Source organism: Pholcus phalangioides, unplaced genomic scaffold (assembly GCF_987345545.1).
Source record: "Pholcus phalangioides strain wild (caught in Gottingen) unplaced genomic scaffold, Ppha-v1.0 ptg000024l_1, whole genome shotgun sequence".
Lineage (NCBI taxonomy): Eukaryota > Metazoa > Arthropoda > Arachnida > Araneae > Pholcidae > Pholcus > Pholcus phalangioides.
Genome location: NW_028301616.1, coordinates 29,000,658 through 29,026,097, shown reverse-complemented (window position 1 = coordinate 29,026,097; position 25,440 = coordinate 29,000,658). Strand labels below are relative to the sequence as shown.

The 25,440-nt window shown below is 38.0% G+C and overlaps 1 protein-coding gene across 4 annotated transcripts in view; it reads left to right on the top strand.

The window, feature by feature from the left end:
* The window catches only part of Mctp (multiple C2 domain and transmembrane region protein), a 108,938-nt gene that overhangs the window by 62,372 nt on the left and 21,126 nt on the right, over positions 1–25,440 (top strand). For 3 of the 4 annotated variants that reach the window (XM_089251265.1, XM_089251263.1, XM_089251262.1), the window contains exons 2-5: positions 16,897–17,191; positions 18,147–18,489; positions 22,832–22,940; positions 24,153–24,375. In XM_089251265.1, coding sequence (XP_089107391.1) covers positions 16,897–17,191; positions 18,147–18,489; positions 22,832–22,940; positions 24,153–24,375 — 970 coding nt within the window. Of the gene's footprint in view, positions 1–16,896; positions 17,192–18,146; positions 18,490–21,115; positions 21,491–22,831; positions 22,941–24,152; positions 24,376–25,440 lie in introns of those variants that run through there. The other variant, XM_089251266.1, reaches the window with a different exon arrangement.

Sequence of the window (25,440 nt, the reverse complement as noted above, 5' to 3'; positions counted from 1 at the left end):
CAATATGCGTTTAAAGTGAAAAGAAAAATGTATTACAATATCTTTTTTACTCTGAAAGGGGGAGGGAAATCATCAAAAATTTTCCGATGATTCATGTAGAAGGCAAAAAGTATCGCGTGTTTAAGTTCATTTACACGATACATATCGTGCGATGTGGGAGGGTTGGAAAAAAATCATGTTAATCTGTGGCTTTCATACAGATTTTAGACTTCCACACACTCCCTCTCATCTCAAAACTTGAACTACTACACACAGAGTTAACACAAAACGCTTTTACGCTCAATGTGCTTTCACACACACACTGGTAAAAAACAGCGGGAAACCCCCTTCTAACGTTACAACGTTTTCAATCGTATATAATACAATACTGTACAAATACTGTTGTGATGGCTTTTTGCACCACACCAGTTCGCGTTTTCGTTTCACTTTGTGCGCACTGACGCATGCGTAAATTATTACTAAGGGGGATTCACTGTTTGAATAAGTGATGAGAAGTTGCTTTTTCTTGCATAACTTATGTTCTTTTTTTTTTTTCCTCTCTCGAATGAATAATGATTCTTTCATTTTGGTGGCAAGAGAGAATTGTATATTTTATGGAGTCCAAAGTCGCGTGATGTATGCTGGACCACGCTGAGACCGGAACAACCGTTTTCAGTACGCTTCTTCCTCTTAAGCCAGGAAAATAATTCAAGTGGACATCCCGCTATAACGTCAAAAATACAATACGAATAGCGTATAATTCCTTGATGAAAGAAGAAATGAGTGCTATAATGGCTCTTGCCTACGTTTCGTCAACGGATATAGTGTATGATAAACATACACTCCCGACACCCGGCATTTGGGAAACCATTAAAAGATTATAATTAATTTATTGCTGTTGCGTACGTATTTATTACACAGGGTGTCACTTAAATTCCTAAATAGTTTAAATAATCTTAAAAATTGAAGAAGTTGGCATAATTGAATGTGGTTTGCGAAACAGTTATTCTCGCGAAGGGGACGGGGGGACGGGGGTATTTTTGGTAAAGGAAGAAAAGAAGTTAAATTTTTTTTGTCGATAGAAGGAGCTGCACAAAAGTAAGGTTTGGCGTGATTGGAATCTTGAACCTTTCTCCAATCTCTTCTGTGTCTGGAACGTTCGTCAAGATTCTGTCGGTGATTCGTGGCCGAGATATAATAACTTCACCAATAGTGCGCTATCCACCAATGTCAACATCACAATGGAAACGGGGCTTGGTAGCCTAGGTCGATGTAATTATGATATTCGAATAAATTACAAAAGGATGTTTAGAGTTGTTACGAATTCTATATCAGGTTCGTCTTACGAATTTATGGGAGACCTTGTACATACGTGTACCGAGAAACTACTAATTATGAAAAAATATGATGTGTACTGCCCATAATAAACAACCAATTCTCTCAATTGTTATAAATTATTAAATTATTTCCGAATTTATGGGACATCCTGTACATACGTGAACAAGAAGCAGTATATCCGTCCACGTATGTGTATGCAGTATTGTATATGAATTTAGAAATGATTTTCCCACTAAATTCTGTGTCATATTAGCATATCCAAACATCCTTTGAATAAAGCTGTTACTGTTCATAATTCAGTGAATAACAATGGGGGGGGGGGGTATATCGAACAATGCTTTGCATAATAGGCTATAGTTTTTAAAAAAAATTATATTATCTCGTTGTTTTCCGAACAATACTCTAAACGGCATATTTTTTCTAACAATGCTGAAAAAGATGTTCTAACCAGCAATAGGATCTCAAATAATAATTTGATGTAACATCGAACTCTCAACAACGCTCTGAATTGTAGTTTCCCCTTCAATCTTTTGGGTAACAATGAATTTTAAAGCGATGCTCTGAGAGAGTGAAAGAGAGTACGCTATGTTTGACTGAGATTTAAAACATGGCTATGCGTAACTGGGGTTTCGAACAATGCTCTGCTTAACAGAGATATCAAACAATACTCTGGGTGTACTGCGTTTCCAAACAATGATCTGAGTAACAGGTTTCAAAAAACAATCCAAGTGATGACAACTGAACGCGTAACTGGGGTTTCGAACAAATGAGTAACAAAGCTCTATGAGTAACAAATTTGAAAAATGCTCTACGTAGCAAAGATCTCAAACAATGCTTTACGCAACCGATGTCTCAGGCAACGCACTGTGTAACGGAGGTTTCAAACAGTGTTGTGTGTCCTGAAGTCTTGCGAAATGCTCTGCGTTGAAGAGATTCCGAACAATGTCTTGAGTAACTGATGTTTTAAACAATCCCTTGAGTAACTGATGTTTTAAACAATCCCTTGAGTAACTGATGTTTTAAACAATCCCTTGAGTAACTGATGTTTTAAACAATCCCTTGAGTAACTGATGTTTTAAACAATCCCTTGAGTAACTAAGGTTCGAAACAATGCTCCCCGAACAATTTTAAACAATGCTCTACGTAACTGAGGTTTTAACTTTTTTTTTTTGAGGAACGGAAGCTATAGGCAATGCTTTTTCATAAAGATTTAAAACAATACTCTGTGTAATTGAGATTTCAAACAATACTCTGTGTAATTGAGATTTCAAACAATACTCTGTGCAATTGAGATTTCAAACAATACTCTGTGTAATTGAGATTTCAAACAATACTCTGTGTAATTGAGATTTCAAACAATACTCTGTGTAATTGAGATTTCAAACAATACTGTGAATAACTATGGTTTGAAACTACACTCTGAGTGACGGGAATTTCACGCAATGATTTGCTTGACTTTTGTTTCAAACAACGGGAGGAACAACAAACAACTTGAATTGGTTAAAAAACCGGAAATTCAGGTTTTTAATCAATCAGCAACGTCGCCGATTCCGAAAATCGGAAAAAAAAGTGTGCACTATGTTCGTACCATTGGGTTTGAAACCACTCTCTGTGTAACGAGGATTTCAATCAATGATCTACTTGTCTTTGGGTTTCAAACGACGTTTCGAGTAATCGAGTTCACGAACAATGCTTCCATTAACTGAAGAATACTGTAATTCTCCGCGTAACGAGGTTTCAAAGACAGCGTTCTCAATAATAATTTTTTTCTTATTAATGCTGTATACAAATACAAAGGCCACAACAGACAAATTGCCCAACGAGGTAGTTGAAAAAATTATTAGTATATCAAAAGATTATTAGCATCTTATATAGCAATTGCCCATAATGATTTCAAAAAATAGACCGCAGTTTCAAGAAAGGAAACATTTCTGTTTTTATTTTTCCATGACGTCCAAAAGGTGTAAAATCGGAAAAAATATATTTTTCTCGTTTCTTTTTTCCATAACCAACATCTACAGCAGTTGCTTCAACAGCTAATTTTCTAAACCTATATAACACCTGTTTCTCTAGTTCGCTTTTATTCTAGTGGATAAACCACATGTTACCGACGACAAAATGTCTCTCTCTGCGCTAGTCGATTATGGCTTCTCTCTCCACTACATTCATATTCCCCGCACATTCTAGAGTAATCTAATTAGGATGAATCATTGTTAGAGTTGAATTAATATTGCATGACACACACATACTATGGTACTTGAACTTGGGAATTACGGAGCGTGCCAGTGTCCATTTAATAGGAAACATATACGAAATGTCTTTCAAGGGGGAACCGGGCGGAATCGCCGTGACTGATATGAAACATCTCTCTCTCTCTCTCTCAATTATTTTTGAGCTCGACCAATTCGCGTGCGTTGCTGTGGATACTTGACATGGAAATCATTCTACTTGTGGTTGAACAGCTTTACGGCGCCTGATGTATTTCGGCGGCTGAAAGTCTTTTCTCCTATGTGAAATAGAAGGGAATTCATTCGGAGAAACAGACGTCTTCTTTCGCTCTCTGACATGATAATAACGTGCCACACTCTCTCTCACACACAAAAAGAACGGACGTTTGATTAGCCTGCCTTAGGGCGTCGTCATCCACTCGTCACTTTTCTCATCTACGTTTGGTGGTTCTTAATTACGTATTGAAGAGACTGACATGCTAGTAAGTATTTTACCAAAATACCAATACATGTAATTGTGTGACATGAGAAATTGAATTTTTATCGTCTCGATAATCTAATAACATCGGGAAAATTAGTATGATCATTTTATAATATTTAGCAATACAGTATCTTGCACATGATGGAATGAAATACTGAATTATAGTATTATAGTATAATATGACTAGAAGTGATACTGAATAATAGTATATCTTTTTGGAACAACCCTCTAAATTAGTGATGGGAAAACTTCGTCCCACCGGGCCAGATGCGACCCGCTTAGAGATACTATGCAGCTCGCCACAGATCTCAAAATGATAGTATAAAAAATTTCCGATTTCAGTGTTTAAAAAAATTTCTTCAAGAAGTTCTTTCAAACAATGCTATGCGTATTTGTGTAGTTTCAAACAATAATGTATCGGTGTAGTTTCAAACAATAATGTATCGGTGTAGTTTCAAACAATAATGTATCGGTGTAGTTTCAAACAATGCTGTGTGTATCTGTGTAGTTTTAAGCAATGCTTCTCACTGAGATTTCAAACAACGCTTTGCTCAACAAGGTTCCAAACAACGTTCTGAGTGACGGACTTTAAACAATGACCCATATACGTGCAATAGTTGCAAACTTCACGCGTTTGAGGTTTTTAGAACAACGATCTGAGTAACTGAGGTTGGAAACAATATTCGGAGTTACCAAAAATGCTTCACATTAATCAGGTATCAAAGCAATGCCCCCTAATAATTGAGGTTTCAGAAAATGCTCTGTGCAATTGATTTCAAACAATGTTCCATCTATCTGTGTAGTTTCAAACAATGCTCTGAGCATCTGTTAGCTTCAAACAATGCTCTGCGCACCTGTTAGCTTCACAAAATGCTCTGTGCGTATCTGTTAACTTTAAAATAATGCTCGGATTTTTCAACAATGCTTCGAGCCGAGGTTTCAAACAACGTCCGCAATGACGTTTTCACATTGTTATAAAGGAAGTGATATTTTAAGATATATAAATTCTATCGTATTCCAAGAAGACGAAAAACAACTAAAGATGGGACAAACATGGCAAATTTTATTATAATTAAAGAAACAGAGAATTGTTTAGGTTTTTTTTTTTTTTTTTTTTTTTTTTTGCGTTGAAAGAGCATTTGCTCATCCTTCGTTCTTGTTGTTGGACATTATAATCGAGTTTTGTGTCCTATCGTCTTATCGTCTCAAGAAACTCTTATCGTTACTGCGGGAACCTTGTGAGTTAAGGGGAAGGAGCAGGAATAAAAATAAGAAGTATGTCCCCGCGAGGGACGCGGCATTGATGTATGTATACTTAAGTCGCAGCTCTCGAGGATCTAGAATTTCTTGGAAATTTCTCATCAGGTACAATCTTTCAAGCCTCGAGACACGATAAACATTTTCTTTTGGTACGCTATGCAAATTAGTTTGCCCGGGAGTTCGGAAAAGCTGTTTTCACGTGAGTAGAAGAGAACGTGTTTTTGGGCTGCACGATGCTAGTCTTTTTTTTTTTTCCTTTAGTGGATTTTGAAGGGAACTAAGGAATAAAATTTTCATATGATGTATAAGTATTTTTTTTAATGATGGTTAGCGTTAATTTTGAAATATTCACATCTCTGAGAGACGTCGTAGCTTGTGTCTGTCAAATGTAAATTGAAAAAAATGATGAAGCAAAAGTTTTATTGTACAGTAGTAGAGATAATGTTAGGTTAAACGTAAATAAAAAGGGTAATCTTAAATATTTTCCAAATGCTAGGAGTGACATTGAAAAAGAGAAAGGATCCACGGCTGCCTCACGTTCAAACGTTAATACGCCTTTCGTATCTAATTAGAGTGTAACGAGGGCGGTCTGTTACCCAAAACTGAACACACATTTAATAAATGAGATCGATCCCTAGACACAACCGTCTTAAGAGCCCACGCGGACAATTCCTGGAGGCTTCATGATAATGGGATCTAGTGCTTTGATCAGTGCCATAACTAGGCAGGTGCAAGAGGTGCACCCACACAAGGCCCACTTGGAAGTGGGGGGGGGGCCTAAATGGGCCATTCTGGGCCCAAGAATGGGCCAGAAGGTGCTTAAATGCAAATTCTTGCACAGGGCACAGGAATGGCTAGTTACGGCACTGGCTCTGATTATCGAAAGTAAGGGCGAAAATTTGAAAAACACGCCCACACACACAAGAACAAAAAAATTTCAGCGAGGTAGAAAAAAGGGTGGGGGCATAAGTATAGATGGACTTGAACATCTGAGAAGGAAGGGGGGGGGGCATGATGATGATGACGTTAATACATATACAGGGGGGTCATAAAATCACTTTGCCGTAAACGAACCCACAATCGCTGCGCAAAAATAAACGAATGCAAATGAAATTTGCGACATGAGTGTTTCAAAGTATGCGCTCAAGAATGAAGAGAAAAACAATACCCAGCTCTCCAAATACGGTCAAAGCAAAAAATTTTCGAAAAATTCAAATGACAATATTCATTTTTTTGCATTGTTAAGGGATTGGCACAGTGAAAAACATAAATGACGTTAGGACGGTGCCTCGGGTCCTAAAATTAATATTAAAATAGGTCCCTGGCATTCGTCTTATTGGCACAAAGGGTCGGTGAATTACAAAAGGTTAAGAATCCCTGGGGATCTATTGGCAATAGCGGAACATTGCCTATAGATAGGAGTTGCGCGATTTTGTCTGTGAGGGTGAACATTATAAGAAGGCATAAAACATATATTTTTTATATGGCATACCTATAAAATGATACAATTTCCATCTAATGGCTTTGTTAAGAACTTAAAGTTAAAATGCAATAATATCGGTTATCTGGTGGAGCGTCGGTGGCACCCTCATATGTTCCGGGATTCGCTAGTAGAGAGTCACGGCCATCCCATCACCTTCGATATAATTTCATCTTCAAAATATTTCACGGAATACCATTTGTGGATCTCTGATCTGATAATTTACGTTTCAAACTAGTGAAAAACATTGCAACTCATATCCAGCTTTAAATAATTTATTTTTTCGGAAAAGGAAGCTCGTATCCCCCCAAACAAGGAGCTTCTTTTGGGCAACTTCCAAAAAATTTCCATTTCTTGATAAAATTTTTTGAGCGAAATCTGTTTCCCGTCCATTCACACCTCGAGCAAAATCCCGTTGGAAACGCTTACACGTAGCAAAGTAACCCTTTTTTTTTGTGCCAAGACGAAGTAGACGTAAAGCCCTGCTACTGACACGTATTTTTTCTTAATACTTTTCCTCCAATCACTTCTCTCTATTCCCATCCAAAACACCTGACAACGTTCAGAAGTAAGAAATAATATCAACATGGACGGGGCCTTCTCCATCACTCATAACATTGATCCGGAGAGGAGAGTGAGAGACCCTTTTTCCTCTCTCTATAAGTGAAGGGCGTCTATCGAAAAAATCCAGAAAAAGAAGCTGGCTTTAGGGCTACTCGAATTGATGAAAAATGACATTCAGCAGCCTCTCCCCATTCCTCTCTCGTACATTGTTTTTCCTAGGATATTTTCGTGTATCCTTCGTGCAATAAATCACGCTTCTCCGAATCATTTTAATGTGAATAACTCTCATAAATATTTATTTTTTATGTAATGCATTTTTTTTCTTTAAATGCATTATATGGGGGGGGGGGGTTGATCTCAAAAAATGACTTTTCAACTCTGATTTTGAGGAATGAATTTCCACATCCGTTGCAACTTTCGCTGATAGATGGCGCTGTAATATGTGTATATAAATCAAATTATGCAATACTTTACTTCTTTCTTTTTGCTGCAGAAACGTGGCCGTGGTCAGAGAAATACAAATAGCAATTTTGGAGTGGAGTCTTAACCCCCCCCCCCTTCCCCCCGCTACGGCTTTGCGTATAATCCGCGGATTATTAACCCCTTCACGTGCAGGCTTTTAAAACGAATTTGGATGATCTCTGTTTGACGTAATCGGCGATAAAATTGGTAACCTTTTCCGAATGTTTTTCAAAAAAAGTAAGAAGGAGAAAAAAAATAAAGAAGGAAAATAAAAGGAAGGAAGAAATAGAAGAGGAAAAACAGTACAGTAGATAAGAGAGACAGGGATTATATACAGAGTAGATTTCTCTTTCACTCTCTCATCCGACGAGTATTCTCTTTCGCTCTTACATGCATATAGTAAAAAGTTATACTAAGTGGGGGGGGGGGGAATCATTAACAGGAATATAGAAAGAATGGAGAGGAAAAAACACAACTTTGGTTCACAGGGTTGCAATACAGCATCGCGATGATAAACAGAGAGGAAAGAAAACAGGAAACTGGATTGAATTTCTCCCACTGGCGTTTGAGGGTAAAAGGGTTAAAAGACATCGAAATTTCTTAGCACGTATTATGCCACTGTTTATTATAGTTGTGTTTTCCATCCTAAATATTGGGTTACCAGATTTGGAAATTCCAAAATAAGAACCCACTTTTGATTCGCGTTACGACTCACTTATGATTGAGCCGCTGTGGTGGTCGAGTGGTTATAGTGACGGACTCGCGATGCGAGGATCCGGGTTCGAACCCCACAGTGGCGGTCGGCTGAAGTTGGTTTTCTGTGGTTCCCAACTTCAAGGCGCAAATGCGAGCCGATCTCCCCGTTAAAAAGTCTCGCCACAGAGAGCAACAGTCCTACAACGATAAATCATTCAATCATAACACTTCACTCATAGTTAGAAAAACTGATGGCAGATGGCAGCACTACACATAACAAGCATTACACAGAAACAAAAAAACCTTTACGTCACGTTGCACTACACGTACACGCACATTCCCGCATGTACCGATTCATTGGGGGTTCCGGTGGGGGGGGAAATGGCTCGGGGATCTATGAGGGTCTTAAGTCAGCCACCTCGTTGGGCAATTTGCCTGTTGTGGCGTTGTACTTGTACTTGTACTGCTATACAGTTTACAACAGATGGCGCCACTATTTATACCCAAAAAAAAACCTTTAATAGTTTTCTAGTTGAAACAGAACCGCTATAACTATTTCTTTCCGGCCTTTGACCTTGGAATACCAGGTTCCTGGAACTTAGAAATGAGAACACGTGCACGCTCACTATTTTTCAATGCGACTGACATATTTTCCCAACAGATGACGATCTTCGATCCGGAGGTTGTGCACATCCTAGTTTACAGAAAAAGTCCTCAAACGGCGTATCAGCATGAACAGTTCATCTGTAAGCAAGAATATGCATCTATTGCAGTAAAGATATTGCAGGAAGGTGGCTTTAAACTCCACTCTTCATTTCTGTCTATTGTCATTGCTTGACGAGTTGACCATTTGGAACCCATCGCAATGTGATTTCACCCCCATTTCCGAAGGACAACAATGGAATTAATTTCATAAACTTTCTTGTTTAAAATTTAATACCTAATCAAACGTACCACCAGTTTCATCTTCCCATCTATCACCGTTTCCAAGTTACGTCATTTTAAGGAGTGGTTTATGAAACACCCTGTAAGTAGGATGACAGTTTTCCCCCTCTACGTAGTGAAATTTGCATCTGTGGCAGGAAATTAAATAGTATTCATCTCCAAAAAGAAGGGGGTTCTTAACCTGTTCTTATTTCACGGACCCCTTTATTGCCATAATAAAGGGGAAATGTTGGAGTGTTAAAAATGACAAGGAGACATTTACGCTGGGATTCCTAAACTGTTTACATTCGAGTCCTAGGAGGTTTTGTCTTCGCTTCCGTTAAGAAGCGGAAATTTGTCGGAGTTCCCAAAGGTGCAACAAATATTTAAAAAGAAAAGAATTTAGGAATCCTCTTTGCGTCGAAAGTATTCTTTCATGCATGTATTTATTGATGTATATTCAAGAAAAGTTGAAGATAGTTCTCGTGTGCAATGGGTGTCTGTTTTTGAAGATCATTTGCATAATTCTGGGTCTTTAAACGTCTCTCAAACTAAAATTGGTCTATAAAGGGGTGACGAGGCGCCCTCGACTTATTTACGACCCATTTGCATCGTCGAAATAGCTTTGTGACGCACGAACTGAGAAGACTCTCGCCCATCTGCTGTGGGATGATTGGCGTTTCACTCGTGTCGGCACTTAAATCGTTATAATCCACAATAATCGGTGCTATCGATCGATGGCTGTTCCGAATTGATAGTTTTATCATACGCGAGGTTTAACCAATTTAAGTCCGTTCTATAGGGAAGATTTAAGATTCACGATTCCCCCCTCCCACGTCATAGCACCATAATTTATTTGTGTAAGATTGTGTTGAGTGTACACCGATCACCCATAACGTTATGACTGCTACTACTTAGCCTGTGATGCACCTATGTGGAATTTATAACGAATCGGTACATGCCGGCCGGAATGTGTGTGAGTGTATGCGTGGCCCTTATGTCGTTAGAGCTGTGTTTGTTTCGAGTTCTTGCTGATGCTGCCGTCTGCTTTCCATATTTTGAAATAAAGATGGTAAATGCTTGAATTTTTCATGTTTTTTAAGTGTCATGCTGAAGGACTGCCTGCTAGTAAGGTTCATAAAGTTCTATTCAACTACTCAACCGTACAGGGTGTATGCAGGGTTGAAAGTGACCACCCCCTCCCCCCCCCCCATTCTTTTGGGGTTGTTAGGCACACACCGGGTTTGGAAAGGGGGGACACAAAATTTCCCTTCGAAAGAAAAAAAAATTTCGCTTTACTCACCCTTCAAAAAAACATTTTAAATTAACAGAGATTGATTAAGGTATTTACTTTCGATATTTTTTGGTTTTCGATTGTATTGGGGGTGGGGCACAGACCCCCATAACCCCCCTGCTTACAAATCCGCCTTGGATCCACGCCCAGACAAAGATATTCCCAGGAACAATGGCTTCCACAAATGATGATGAAAAATCATACATATATTTAAAAACTTTTTTTTCTTCAATTCTAGAAAAAAAAACAAAAAAACAAAATCCTCTCAACATTAGATTGAAAGTGATCACCACCAGAGGCCGGCTTGTCAAGACGCAGCGGATCCTACAGATCCTTAAAGCAAATGGAATAGATTCGCAAAGAGAAAGAGGCCAAACAAAAAAGCTGAGTGTAAATTCTAATTTACTTGATGGATTTCTTCTTATAAGAGTAAAACCGATGGCGAAAATTGTACCATTCGGTTTCTTTCACAGACGTTTCCACTCTTTCTGTAGAAGGAGCCAAAATACATAAAGTGATAGACACTTACTCTTCCTTTTCTCTTTAGGAATAGCTCATGAATGTCCAGTAATCATAAAGATTTGGAACTTTCTCACGTTCTTATTTAATTTGGGAATTCAGAGTTGCTTTTTCTTGTTGGTGTGATGTTGCCCAGTTTCTCGAAATTCCCTTTAACGGTAAAAAGCTTCCCCCATTCCCTTCTCTGTGGGAAAGCGATAAAAACACTTACGATAGATTAAAAAGCCGGAAAAAGAAATCAGTATTGCATGTTATCTGTCTAAAATATACAGTGTTTCTGACGTAGTACTGAATGAGCAAAATGGTTGTTGTTCTTTTTTTAATGTTTTTAATGATTGAGATATGGAAATTGTGTGTGTGTGTGAAAGTGGCGGGATGGGGGGGGGGGGCGGCTTACCAGAGGATGGATCGATTAAGGATATGTTAGCTGCTTCAGAAATAAAAATACGGGACCCGTATTCGTCAGGGGGATGTTTTTCTTGAAATATAGATGGCACCAACTAACCTGTATATCAGGGGTCTTCAACCTGTCAGACACTGCAGGTGACATTGGAACTTCCCGCGTGGGCAACCGACTCATGTAATTTAATGACATCTCAATGTAATTTAATGACAGTTAAACAGCGACAAAAATATAACTGAAGACTTTCATTTATTCTGAAATTATTTTTTTAATAATTATCAATTTTGATTAGTTCTGAAATAGTTTTTTTACGAATTCTGAAAAAAGTTTTTGATTAATTACTGATTAAATTAATTAATTATGAGGTTAATTTCAAGATGAAATCATTTTAAATTATTCTTTAATTATTAATATTCAAGTATTCTGAAATCATTTGTTTCAAAAATTCCAAAATTGTTTCTTTCAGTAATTTTGAATTTTGAATTAATTCCGGAATTATTTCTTGCATTTGTTCTAGAATTATTTCTTTGATTAATTCTAGAATTAATCGTTCTTCAAAGTTTTCAACCATTTTCTGAAATGATCGGCGGCCACGGCAAAAAGCTTCGAGGCCTAAATGTGGCCCGCGGGACGTGCGTTGAAGACCCCTGCTGCATATGATAGAAAGAAATGCTGCAGTCGATTTTTAAATTGACTGTATTAAGAACTCCTTCATGCAAGAAAAAGAATCCAAACGCTTCCAGCCATTAAAGTTTCGATTAATGCGAATTCCAAAAAAAAAAAGTAGAGAGAAATTGTTAGCGCTATCTGCTGTTGACTTTTTCTAACACTAATTTTTTTGAATTGATGCATGATTTAGCAATATGTATGTCTCTCTTTTTTGGAGTATTTTTTGTTGTTAGTTATTATTTTTTTTATACAATTTATTATAGATGAGTTCAATTACATTGAAATTTGACGCCAAATATCAGTTGAAATTTTGTTTATTTATTTAATTATAATTAAAAGATCTACTTCTAAATAAATCGATTTGGATAATTACGTATCGCAATAAATTCGCATCTATTGCATCAAAGGCATCTATTGTCAACTATAGATAATATTTATTTTATATTTTCACTTATGAAAAACATTTTTTTTTCGAATATCTATACAGGGTGTTTCAAAAAGAATTACCCGATTTGAAATGCGTATATTACGGAAAATATTGAGCACATAGTCACTTAAGATTAATTTTATATTACACTAGCTATAATATACGGCGCTGCCCGGGTTTTCTTCAATGAGGCTTTTTTTGGATCACGTGATATCTCCCTCTTTTTTTCTTGAGGGACATACAAACCGTGTCCAAGTTAACCAATATACCGACTTCCTGCGCGATTCATGAAATAAACAAATCTAGATTTACAGAAACGTAGAAATGAATATATATTTTTCCTTTTTTAAGGGGCGTTAGGTATTTCGATAAACCTCCACCCCCTGAACTTCAAGTTACCCATCTGCCTGTTTCAGCTTTCAAAAAATGCTTAATTGAAGCTTTGGAATTTTTTCGATAGACTTTTTACGGGCTCATAACTAATTTTAAAATATCCTAACCCACATGAATTTATGCAAATAAATATCAAAAGACAATACGGAGACATTAATTTTCATGCTTGAGAAGATATAAATAAAAAGTTGAAATCAATGTTATTGCATGGATATCAAACTCAAAAGTAGGTCCGGCTAATTACTGCATATTTAATCTCCTGGGCTTCGTATATCTCTAAGCGAACTGAATATTTCAAAAATCGAGAATTCAATACAATTTTTAAAATTATTGATGGGGCGGAAAACCTCACCAAATTTCCGCATTTCTACAGTATCAAATCGGCAATTTCAACACTGATTTCTATGGAAATCATCCTTCGCCTGACCCTTAAACTGATGCTGATGATGATTATGACGTCTATTCGAAAAGCCTCATTACTGGGAGGATTAAAAAAGTGGCAAACCATTATAAAGGCATAAACTATTATACATATACTAACAGGATTAAAGAAGTGACAAACCGTTGTAAAGGCATACACACGTCTGAAACGCATAGAATTTACGGAATACTTGATCATTTTGATAAGTTGTGCCCTATATTATAAAATAATCGGATACAATCAAATATATCGGTTAATATGATGTTTCCTCTGCCTTCATGAGCCTGAACCATTGAAATAACGTTAAAAACTTGACGCCAGTTGCTATGCATTTCGTAGTGGTTATTTGATTGTAGGAGCCAGGGCTGGACAGATCTATATCCCGACATAAAAATTTTGATCGGGCATTTTTTTATATGCCTGTACGTTTCAGGATCGGAAAATTTCGGAATGACGAGAAGCCCTTATTTCTACTTTGATAATATAATTTTTTCTCAATAAGACTTACTTTCACTTTTCTTTTAGCGTGGTTTTATATTATTTGGTCATGAGTTGATTCCGCTTTTGGAAATTTGGTTGTACCATTTCCATCGGTGTGGACATTTTTATTTGTACATCCCTCTTCTAATCATTCTAATGCATTCGTTCGTTTTGCGATATTAATAAAATTTATAATTAAAAATAATTGAAAAAGTTATACCCACTTATAAAGCTGTTGTGAATTATATGCGAGAAATTACATTAACATGAAATAAAATACCGTATTTGGCTGGGAAAAAAAAAATTATTCTTTAAAAATCAGTCTGGAAAACAGGAAGGTGGGGATGTCCTTTATTTTTATTCTGGTACCAAGTGTCTGTCTGTGATAACCCTGTACATACTGCACTGGATCGGAAGAAATACCCGCGACTTAAAAAGTTTGATATTACCCACCGGGCACAAATCTCCTAGAAGCGGATATAACTTTCACTCTCACCAATAAAAGTAAAGTTTTTGTTTGGTACCATGTCCTTCGTTATATGATACTGCGATACGAAACTGATTGAAGTTTTATTGGCTTTCAATCGAAATGCCGGGTTTGAATGTTTTCTGAATCTTTGCAAGAAAAGGAAATAAAAAAACCACATTGATTAAACGTGAACTAAGTTGTTGGTAGGGAAGGCATTCGGGTGGGTGAGCGATCGAAAGAGAGCTGCTTTTTCAATAATTACATCTTCAGCATCAGAGGAGCTGAAATTGAATTAACACCGGACTGTGGGAAAAGAACGTGATCGCGAAGTCTAATTTGTACCTCAATAAACGCTGCGGCACATTAGGAATTCCCGTAGTAAATAATGACCTGTTCGCGAGATAGAGTTAACGTCTAATATATTCTCCCCCAACCCCCGAAACTTAAGGAGCTCGCAAGTGAATGAAGTTTTTAATGTTGAAGCGGATGTTTTTCCATTGTCAAAAAATCACTAATAAGGAGGGATTCAAAAAATACACTGTGACCATATGAGCCGTATTTTCTGGAACGTTCCCGTATCGAAATTTTTGTAACGATGTGCCTTTTTTTTCAGCGTTTTCTACAAAACCAACTTGAACTTATTCTTTAACGAAGTGAAGAATTAACGCCTTAACGATCAGGGATGAAATATCTCGTCCAAACGGAAATGGAAGAAATTTATATATATATTCCAGCTCTCTGTTTCTTTTCACTTTTTTTTCCCTCATCATCCCGAAACTTCATTGTAATCCAATGAGGGAAAGTTCCTCCCTCCCATATAATTAAGTGTATTTTTTTACTATATATTTATAAGAAAGAGGGAAAGAGAACAAAAAAAGAGAAGAACATGTGAGAAAGAGAAATCTCAAGGTGAGAAAGGTCAGAAAGAGAAATATACTCACACTTATCTTCCCCCCACCCCTCCGTTCTATTTTTTTTAGTCAGTTTTACTGCGATTTGCAGTAGCTCTCCAGCGCCTGCCATTAGCGATTTTTCACTGATTTAGTTATGATTGGCGACTTCTCTTACATGATTTTTGGCAACAATTGGCGATTTCTCTTATTTTATCCGAAGCAAATGCACATCCAATGCATATATAATTCGTGTGTCCGTATGTCCATGGGCGGGAATACGGGGGTTGGGCGTGGGGGGGGGGAGTGTCCCCCTCCTCAGCGTCAAAGGTAAAGCCGACTGATCTAATGTATTTGCGTATATATGAATTGACGTGATCATCATCATCCCCCCAGCAATCATCGTGCCCTCCTAGACTTTCAAGTCTATCTCTGCCCATGCGTGTGTCCCGGGACATTCCCATGTTTTCCTCTAATTTTGGCCATTCCCGACAATTTTTTATGAAACTGTCCCGTTATTTGCGATATTTTCAACGAAGCTTACTTGAATTTTTATTCTTTACTGAAATCAGCATAAGAATTATTTTTCTAACTTATTAATTAAATCAAATGATCGTGCCCCCCCCCACATCCTGCAGCAGGGCCCTAGACTAGGATCTTCGGTTCCCCCCCCCCCCTCATCGCTACAACCAAGGTCGACGTTTTCAAGAGTTTTTAAGTATGAAAAATATAAGATGCAATCAAGTAGTGCGTACATGAAGTTGTTTTATTGTATTCAGGGGTGACCATATTTGATCAGGAAAAATATGGGAAATTGAGATCATTAAATACGAAACATTGCCAATTGTCGCTAAAATGTGGCTAATTGTCAGACAAATCGCCAATTCCTTAAAAATAACCATTGGAGAGGAAAAAATGTTGAACATGGCTACGGCCGTCTTAAGAGCATTATGGTCCCACGAGCCAAGTGATTTTTCTGAGACCCTACCTGGCAAATTCCCGAAAAATTCACCTTCTCTCTTTTCTGTAAGGCCCCTCCTTCTCTTGAGCTCCCCATCCGGGCTAAATTTTCATAGTGAATTTATACTGAAAAAAAAATTATTAGAATCATCTCGGCCCCCCCCCCCAGGGCTTCATCCCACCCTTTTGGGGGGGGGCATAATCATGATAATTATAACTATAAAATAAGTAACCTGTGGGTATTTGTCTTGTCAGCCTTTTTTTTCGTAGAATTCATTTTAACCTAGTGCGATTTGCTATGGTGCTTCATTTCCCGCTATATTGACGGGGTTTTTTTTCGGCAATTTTTTAACGGGAAGTGGCAACTTCGCTTATTTTTGGCATCTTTTTCTGTTGCGAGAACTGGTGAAATCCCGTATTTTTCTCTAGGAAATATGGTCATCCCATGTGTTAACATGTTTAACCCCAAAAAATTACTGTTTTGTTTTGTTTGTGTGTAAGTATGGTAGTGTATGTTATTTTGTAGCTTTTTAGTTTTCTCGTTTGTTTTTTCGGGCAGGGGCTGATTCCGAGGGTTCGAAAAGCAGCGGGACGCCCGAAAACCGCCGTCGAAGGAAGAAGTTCCTTCGACCGAAAGCCAGAAGCCAGTCGGATGTCTCAAGACCAGAAGTGTCCGAGGAGGATTCTCCATCGCCATCCCCGACTCTTCAGGCATCCACAGCGCCTTCGTCCCCGTACAAGAAAATTCTCAGCCTGAAATCTTCCAAAAAACTACAGAACGTCCTCAGCACTCTCAAAAAGTTTGCTCCTCACAGGCTGAAGCACCACAGGGCCAAGGATTTCACGGGAAACAGGTGAAGCATTACATTTCAATTGCCTATACCGGGGTTTCTTAACCTATGGGTCGCGACTCGAACATGATTCGCAGGGGCTTCCGAGATGGGTCGCTGAAATACATTTACAGCCAGGGATTTTTGAGCTACCGGACACGACTCAAACTTGATTCGCAGGGGCGTGCGAGATGTCTTTCAAATCCACTTATAGCCAGGGATTCTGAAACTGTGGGTCATTATGGGTGCCGACCCAAACTTGATGCACGGTGCTTCCGAAATGGGGCCGTACAAATCCGCCTACAGCTAGGTATGCCTGAGCTGTCGGTCACGAGAAAAACTCGATTCACAGCAATGTGCGACATGGGTCGTTCAAATCCTCTTACAGCCAAGAGTTTTTGAGCTATAGGTCCCGACCCAAACTTGATTCGCTGGGGGCTTCGGAGGTGGGCCATACAAATTCACTTACAACCAGAATTCTTGAGCTATGGGTCGTGACCCAAACTTCATTCGCCGGGGCTTCCTAAGCAGGGTCAGCTTAAGAACGTCATGGGCTTCCGGGTTGCCTTTAGAGCGTTATGGGCTCCCGGGCCAAGTGATTTTTCTGAGGCCCTACCTGGTAAATTCTAGAAAATTTCAACCAGATCGCATTTTTGGGTTTTGGGGGGGGGGGTTCTTTTATTAAGCTCCTGGGCCCTGTCCGGGTGGACCCATGCGTTAAGACTGCACTGTTCCTAAGTGAGTCGTACGAATCTACATACAGTACTGTTATAAATTCAACTTACTGCATCACTGGTTTCACTAATTTCGAAAAGCAAACAAGGCCCCCATGTGTTGCAAAGCACATCTTGTTGATTTTGGCTCGCGGTTGGAAAAGGTTAAGAACGTCTCGCCTATACTGTATGTCACAATATGACAACTTTCTACGAGTGTCTCTTTGTTTGTCTTCAGTCTTAAATTTGGCTTTTGATTTTTGCAGGAAGAACAATCTCCAGCACAATCGGCTGTGCTCCAGCCATCCAAATGTTTCCAGCAATGACTTGGCCGCTGCCGCCAGGGGAGCCACAGACAGGATCCGAGACGACTCGGCCGTTGGTGCCTACGCCGCTGCCGCTGGCGTGTCCCTTTCAGACAGTGTCAGCTACAGCGACCCGACCATACATCGAAATCCTTCCGAGGACCTCTTAGACGTTGCTGGTTCGACGAGAGTTGAGAATCTTCTCTCGGAACCGCGGGCTGGTCACCGGCCCACAATCAACAATACATCCGATGGTGCACTGGGGCACGGAAGCGGTGCGATCGACGAAGTTCCCACGCTGAACGTAAGTTTACCCATATTTTACGGGACATTTCAGCTACCCCCCCCCCTTTTTTCGGCCGTTCCGAAATTTTTTCAGAGAGTCATACTTGGAACTGTGATCTTTTTACTTAAACCTATATACAGGGTGGTCATAAAATAACTTTGCCGATATACGAGCCGCCACCCCCCCCCCCCAGTGGCCGCAAAAACTTTTATGCAAAAATGATCCGCTTAGCAAAAAACCATAAATGGCGTTGAAAAGGTGCCTGTAGGCAGCGCCGCAACTGGGGGGGGGGAGCAGACGGGGCTGGTACCTTGGGCACTCGACTAGAGGGGAGCACCGAATTCAACTTTCACAGATCACTCTGATAATTTGCTCTCTAGGACACTCTTTTGGTCACTCACATGAAGAACTATATCAAAGATCACAACTGTTGGGATATAGCCACTGGATATCCTTTTTCCAGTCGCCTTAGGTTGACCTAGTGTAGCGCTATGGACGTTCTAAGGCACCGCGAGACGCTTGGGGATGCTCACATGCTCATATATTTACATCATATTCGTTGTATACGAAAATTTGATTTATAAATAAACGCTAGATGCGCCCATCCCTTGGAAACGCCTTGAAATCTGAAAAGCTATAAGGTGGGACGCATCTGGTCTTATCGGTCACTCACATGCATGCAAACTTTTTAGGTCACTCTTTTGGCTGATCACTGAGCTGGTCTTGTTATCCAGATCACTATTTTGTTCACTCACGTGCTTGCAAACTCTCTAGGTCACTCACTGACCCAGTCTCTCCCTCTTTAGGTAGAGGCTGATTTACCCATGCGGGCTATACAAATTTTGCAGCCCTTCTCCCATCATACTAATTTTCCTGATCACTCATTTTTCAAATTTTGCGTCCCTCCAAACTTGCCGCTCTGGGCCAAGGAACCCCCCCCCCCCCCAGTAAATACACTTCTGGTGAACACTCATCCTTTGCGAAAGCCGGATTTTACGGGGGGGGGGGTAAGTCTTTCCTGTAAAATACAGGACGAACGTACATAATTAGCCGCCCCTCCCGATACATCGCCCTGAACCGCGCCTGGTGGTGACAACACTCAATGGAAATATTAACCTGAAGGAGGAGGAGAGGACCTAGATCGGGAATTTCGAGATTCAGGCGAATCCATTTAAGAGACATTGACCTCATCCTTCTGGCAACTTGCCCTCTTCTGTTCAGCGTTTTTGGTGGGGCGGTTATATTTTCTACATTTTAGTACTTTTTTTGTTTGCTATGGGACATTAATCACACCATTAATTCCGATTAATCGTGGGAAGCTCTTATGGTTCTTGTTTTTCTATCTCCCCGTTTTTTTTGTTTCACTGTGGTGACGAGAGCGTAAATGTCTCGATGCCACTTGCAAACGTATCTTTATTGAAGCGAGAGTGATTTCTTGTTGTCACCTGAAACGGATTTATGACTTTGACGCCTGTGGGTGACACAAATTTCGCGGCCTTTCTCCCATTTTAAAGCCTACTTTAACTACTACTATTTTCTTGACCACTCACTCTTCAAATTTGCCGCCCTGGGCTATAGCCCCCGCCTCTGTCTACAACTCAATCCTTTGGTCATTCAGCTGCTTGAACATTTTCTTGGTAATTTTTTGGTCGTTCTTTAAGTCGTTCACTCTGACCTGGTTCTTCGCTCTCTATATCATTCCGATCAGTCTAGATCACTCTTTTGATCTCTCCCATACTCTCACACTCTACAGGTCAGTCTTTTGATTGCTCACTAATCTGGTCGTACTCCAAGCCACTCTTTTGATTATTCACATGCTTCCACATTTTTTTGGTCACTAACATACTCGCACACGCTCTAGGTCACTCTTACGGTCATTCACATGTTTGTACACTGTTTTGGTGTACATCTTATTGTTGGCCATGCCCGGGTGGGCCCAAGCGTTTAGACGGCATTAACCACAACATGAGAAAAAAATTGAGTTATCTGGACTTTCGGTTTATGTTTTTTTTTTCTTTGAGAGGTTTTTTTTGCGCATTTTGAAGCTAATCAAGGCCGTAGCCGGGAAGAGGGGGGGGGGCAGACCCCCCCCCCCAAGTCCTGCCCCCCCCCCCCCCCGAAATGTGAGAAAATGAAAGTGGTCCCCCTCAATACGAATTTATGGGACACCCTGTATTTCTCACTGATAAAAAAAAATACCTTAGGCTGGGATTATACTGTAAAAGTGTTACGAAAGTTCTTCTATATAAAACTTGAAAAATACAACCGATACGTTTATTGGTTACATTCGAGCAAATTGTTGGTTGCATTTTCAAGTTTTATAAAAGTTTCTAAACGAAATATTATAAAAGTTTTATTGTGTAAGGTCGGTGTTACACTGTAAAAGTTTTATAAAAGTGCTTTGATAAAACTTGTATAGTGTAATACCGGCCTAATCTCGATTTTAGGTTTTAGACGGGGATTACACTGTATAAAAGTGTCATAAAGTTCTTTTATAAAACTTCAAGATGCAACCAATGCACTTATTGGTTGCATTTTTCAAGTTGGATAAAAGATCTTTTATCAAACTTTTATAGTGTAATCCGGAAACTGGTCCAGCCCTAACCTTGCCGGATGCAACCAATCCGGATCGACTAACATAAATACGCCCAATTAATTGCCATCACGCGCAAACTTCACGTTTTCGTTTCCCATCATGAAATCTATCAAGGTCATATACAATATACATTCGTGTGTATTTTTCTTTTTCCTTCAATCCTTGCGTGTTTATTCTTTTGTTGCCGCCCGTTGCATGATGGGCAAACAAAACAAAACAAACGAAACCGCTACTTCGATACGAACGTAATTCATCAAAGTGCATTTTTAACAGCTACCTGTTCGTCGTACGTAGTTGTTGCAGAATGAAGAAATCTATTTGACAAACGCTGACAATCGCATTTTTCACTTTAACCCGTTCTTTAATGAAAGCAAAATTTATGGTAGAGGGGCTCGGATGACACCTAAAAAAGAAGCATCCAAGGTAATAATAATAATAATTGCGCGTGATAATATATTATTCATTTATTTATCACGATGATGAAATAAACACAACATCAGAGTCTAACACGTACGCTGTAGGTGTGAAGAAACACGAAAAACTGTCAATTTTTCCCATAATAGAAATGTATACGTTCAGATTCATTCTTTTGATTACCATGATAGAGAGAATGTTTTATTATTATAAATTGTATAATTTTTATGGAGAAATAAACTTGTGAGAAAAAGAAAAAGGAATATATATATATAAAGGAAGATATATATAAAGGAAGATATATATAAAGGAATATTTATATTCTTTAATATTTATATTATAGGAATATTTATATATATATATACATATAAATAAATAAATAAAATGTGGGGGTTTTCCCTTGAGAACGACCTCCTCATTGATCCGTATTTTTCCTTTTTCAATTTTTCAATAACTTATCTTTCGCCTTCAAAATTAATTACAATTATATTCAAAATTAATTGAAATTGTGATAAAATTAATTGAAATTGTGATAAAATTAATTGAAATTGTGCTGAAATTTAATTACAAAAAATTGAATGTTAATTACAATTATATTGAAAATTAATTGAAGTTATGCTGAAATTTTAATTGAAATTACATTGCAAAAATTGATTGAAATTATGATGAAAATTGATTGAAATTATGATGAAAATTGATTGAAATTATGATGAAAATTGATTGAAATTATGATGAAAATTGATTGAAATTATGATGAAAATTGATTGAAATTATGATGAAAATTGATTGAAATTATGATGAAAATTGATTGAAATTATGATGAAAATGACATTATTTTCCATTTTTTGTTTTAATTTTTTTTCCTATGCATTCAGTGAATATGAAAAAATAATAATTTATACAATTGTGCATTTCATGATTATCCCTATTAGTTACATCTTTTTTTTTCTTTATGCTTCATTATTGACACAATTATTTCCTATTTTTAAATAGATTTTTAGGTAAATTAAATGTTACACAGAATGAAGAGAAATAAGAAAAAGTTGAAAGTTCGGACACATAATATAATTACATAACACAGTGGATCCTGTTTATAATGTTTACAAAAAAAATTGTCATGAAAAACCTTGTAAGCGAGAAAACGCTTTAAACAGGAAATCTTAATGAGAATTTGTTAGAGTTAGGACCACGAAAATAAGTTGTACTAAGTGGGAAAACATTGTAAGTGGAAATGTTATAAACGGGACCGACTGTATATAATGTTTCCATAAAAAATCCAATTATTATCAAAATATTTTTATTGTCATTTTAATGATTGTAACACAGTAAAATTTTTTTCTTATTTATTAGGAGAATGGTTTAGTTCGGCAGAGGCGAAGTACACTTCGGCAACACGCATTCTATCAATTAGAAGTTCACCTGAGGTTCGGAAAAGATCTCCAGATAAGAGATGCCTGTGGTAAATAGTTCACTTTATTTAAGATAATATCTTAGTTTATACTGTATATTTAAATGGAATTTTAATCTCGATAAGTCGAATGCTCCAGTGGTTGCCAAAAACTTTACTTGTTAGCTCAATTTATCAAACTAACTTCATCTCACTACCCTATTATATTGAATAAGGTTCTGAAGCCACGTGAAAACTTCCACTTAACTCTTACAGCAGCAATCCCAAGGTACCTTGTCTAACCTGATCCGCTTTATATTGGCAATTTCAAAATATCTTGGGTTCTTAAAACCTTCTCATTTCAGCATTGAAGAGCTCAGATACCATTGTAAAGTTTTCTTTCCCTGATAATATATCCCCCTCCCCACCCGAGGAGAGAGGAATAATCTTTTCCCTTTCCCCCCCTTCGAGGTAGTATAGTATTATTACATATATATACAGCATGAATAACAGAAAAAAACTAGTTTTATTTCTCTTCCTTGTTATTATTACTATTATTATTTTGTGTTTTGGGGGGGGGGCATTTATCAGCTCACACAATTGAAAAAATATCCTTCTTAAAAATAGGTGGCAATTTCTAGAAGTTTTAGCAATTTCCACTAAGGCCATTATAATGTAGATCAGGAAAATTTTAAAAATCACTTAAAGGGTTGTTAAACAGATATTGGGCTCGGTGAGAATTAAGTGTATTTATTTTTTTTTATTGACAAATTACGTCTATGTTTTGCTCAGTATGAAAGAAAACTTTTGTATTTGAACTTTCTCGTCTCGCTGCTTTTCAACAAACTTGTTACAGTCTGAATCATAACGAGCACTGCTTTTACAAATTTTCACATATGTAATGGAATATGGAAGTTTTTTCATTTCCTGTGAGTTTTGTATTGCTTATCTCTGCTTATCAAGCCTGTACAGATAATGTACAGATAAGTTCTCGTATAACAAAATATTTTAAGCAGTTTTTTCTGATTTTGCTATAAGCGAATCTGATGCGATTGTCAGAAGAAGAAAAAAAAACATTTCTTCTTTAAATAAATATATATATATAATAAAATAAAGCTTGCCTGTGATGCATCTTCATATTTTACATTTTCTATGTGACAACCTTTGTAGTTTGAATCATTTTACCATGAAATGAGTAAACTGGTATTTTTCTTAATTTTCAGTTTACAATATCTTACAACAATTTGTATATCTTCCAGTAACATTATATAAATGTTGTTTTAGGTACAAGTGATCCATATGTCAAGTTCAAAATGTCTGGGAAGCAGTTGTACAAAAGTAGAACCGTGCCAAGGACCCTCGAGCCTTATTGGGATGAGTTCTTTACGATACCTGTTGAGGATGTATTCGAACCATTATATTTGAAAGTATACGATTATGACTTCGCTCTTCAAGATGACTACATGGGAGCTGCTCAAGTTGATTTGACTAACCTAGAATTGAATAGGTCTGTTTCATTTTATTCAGTTTTTAAATTTCTTTAATTTGTGAATTTAATTATCGTGCAGCCTTGATGAGTTGATATACTATGCAGCGGTTTAAACTCTTTTCACATAAAAAAACAAATTAGTACAAAACTCAATTTATTCCATTACAATAAACCATCTTGGGACTTCACCTTTTTTAGAGTTGCATTTGATTTTATCTTCAATGTCGGACAGTCCTGTAGCCAGAAATTTCGTTCGGGGAAGGGGGGGGGATCAAAGTGATAGAACAATAGATTTTTCCATCTTTTTCCCTTTTTTCTGTCATTTTCACACATTTTGGGGGGGGGGGCGACCAGACTCCCAAGTGTCCCCCCCCCCCCGTGCTTTGGCTTTGATGTTATACTGACTCTTGACAGAAGTGCATTTATGGTTTTACCGCCAACGGGCTACACAAATGTTTTCCGCCCTTCTCATATTCTAGTCTTATTTTCTTTGGTCATGGTGACGGACTTGCATCGCGAGAACATAGGTGAAGTTTTTTTCTGTGGTTCCCAACTTTGAGGCACAAATGTTAGTCGATCTCCCCATTAAAAAGTCTCGCCCCAGAAAGCAACAGGCCTAGAACGGTACAATTATTCAATCATTACACTTCATGCATAGTTGGAAAAATTGATGGCAGATGGCAGAACTATACACAACAAACATTACACAGAAACAAACTTCATGGAAGGTTCACTACACTCACACATGTACCAATTTGTTAGAAGTTCCGCAGAGGAATAAGGATTAGGTGCACGTCTGGTTTAGTAGTAGTAGTAGTCTAATTTACTTGACTACACTTTCCTCTCGCATTTGCCACCCTGTGCTATAACCTGCTTGGCATCACAACCCCCCCCCCCCGCAAGTATGCTTGTGTCTCTAAGTCACTCTATGCTTAAAAAACTCTCCAAGTCACTCTTTTGGTCACTCTATACTCACAAACTCTCTAAGTCTCTCTTTTGGTCACTCTATACTCACAAACTCTCTAAGTCACTCTTTTAGTCATTCACATGATTGCACAGTGTTTCAGTCACTCATGTGTCTGC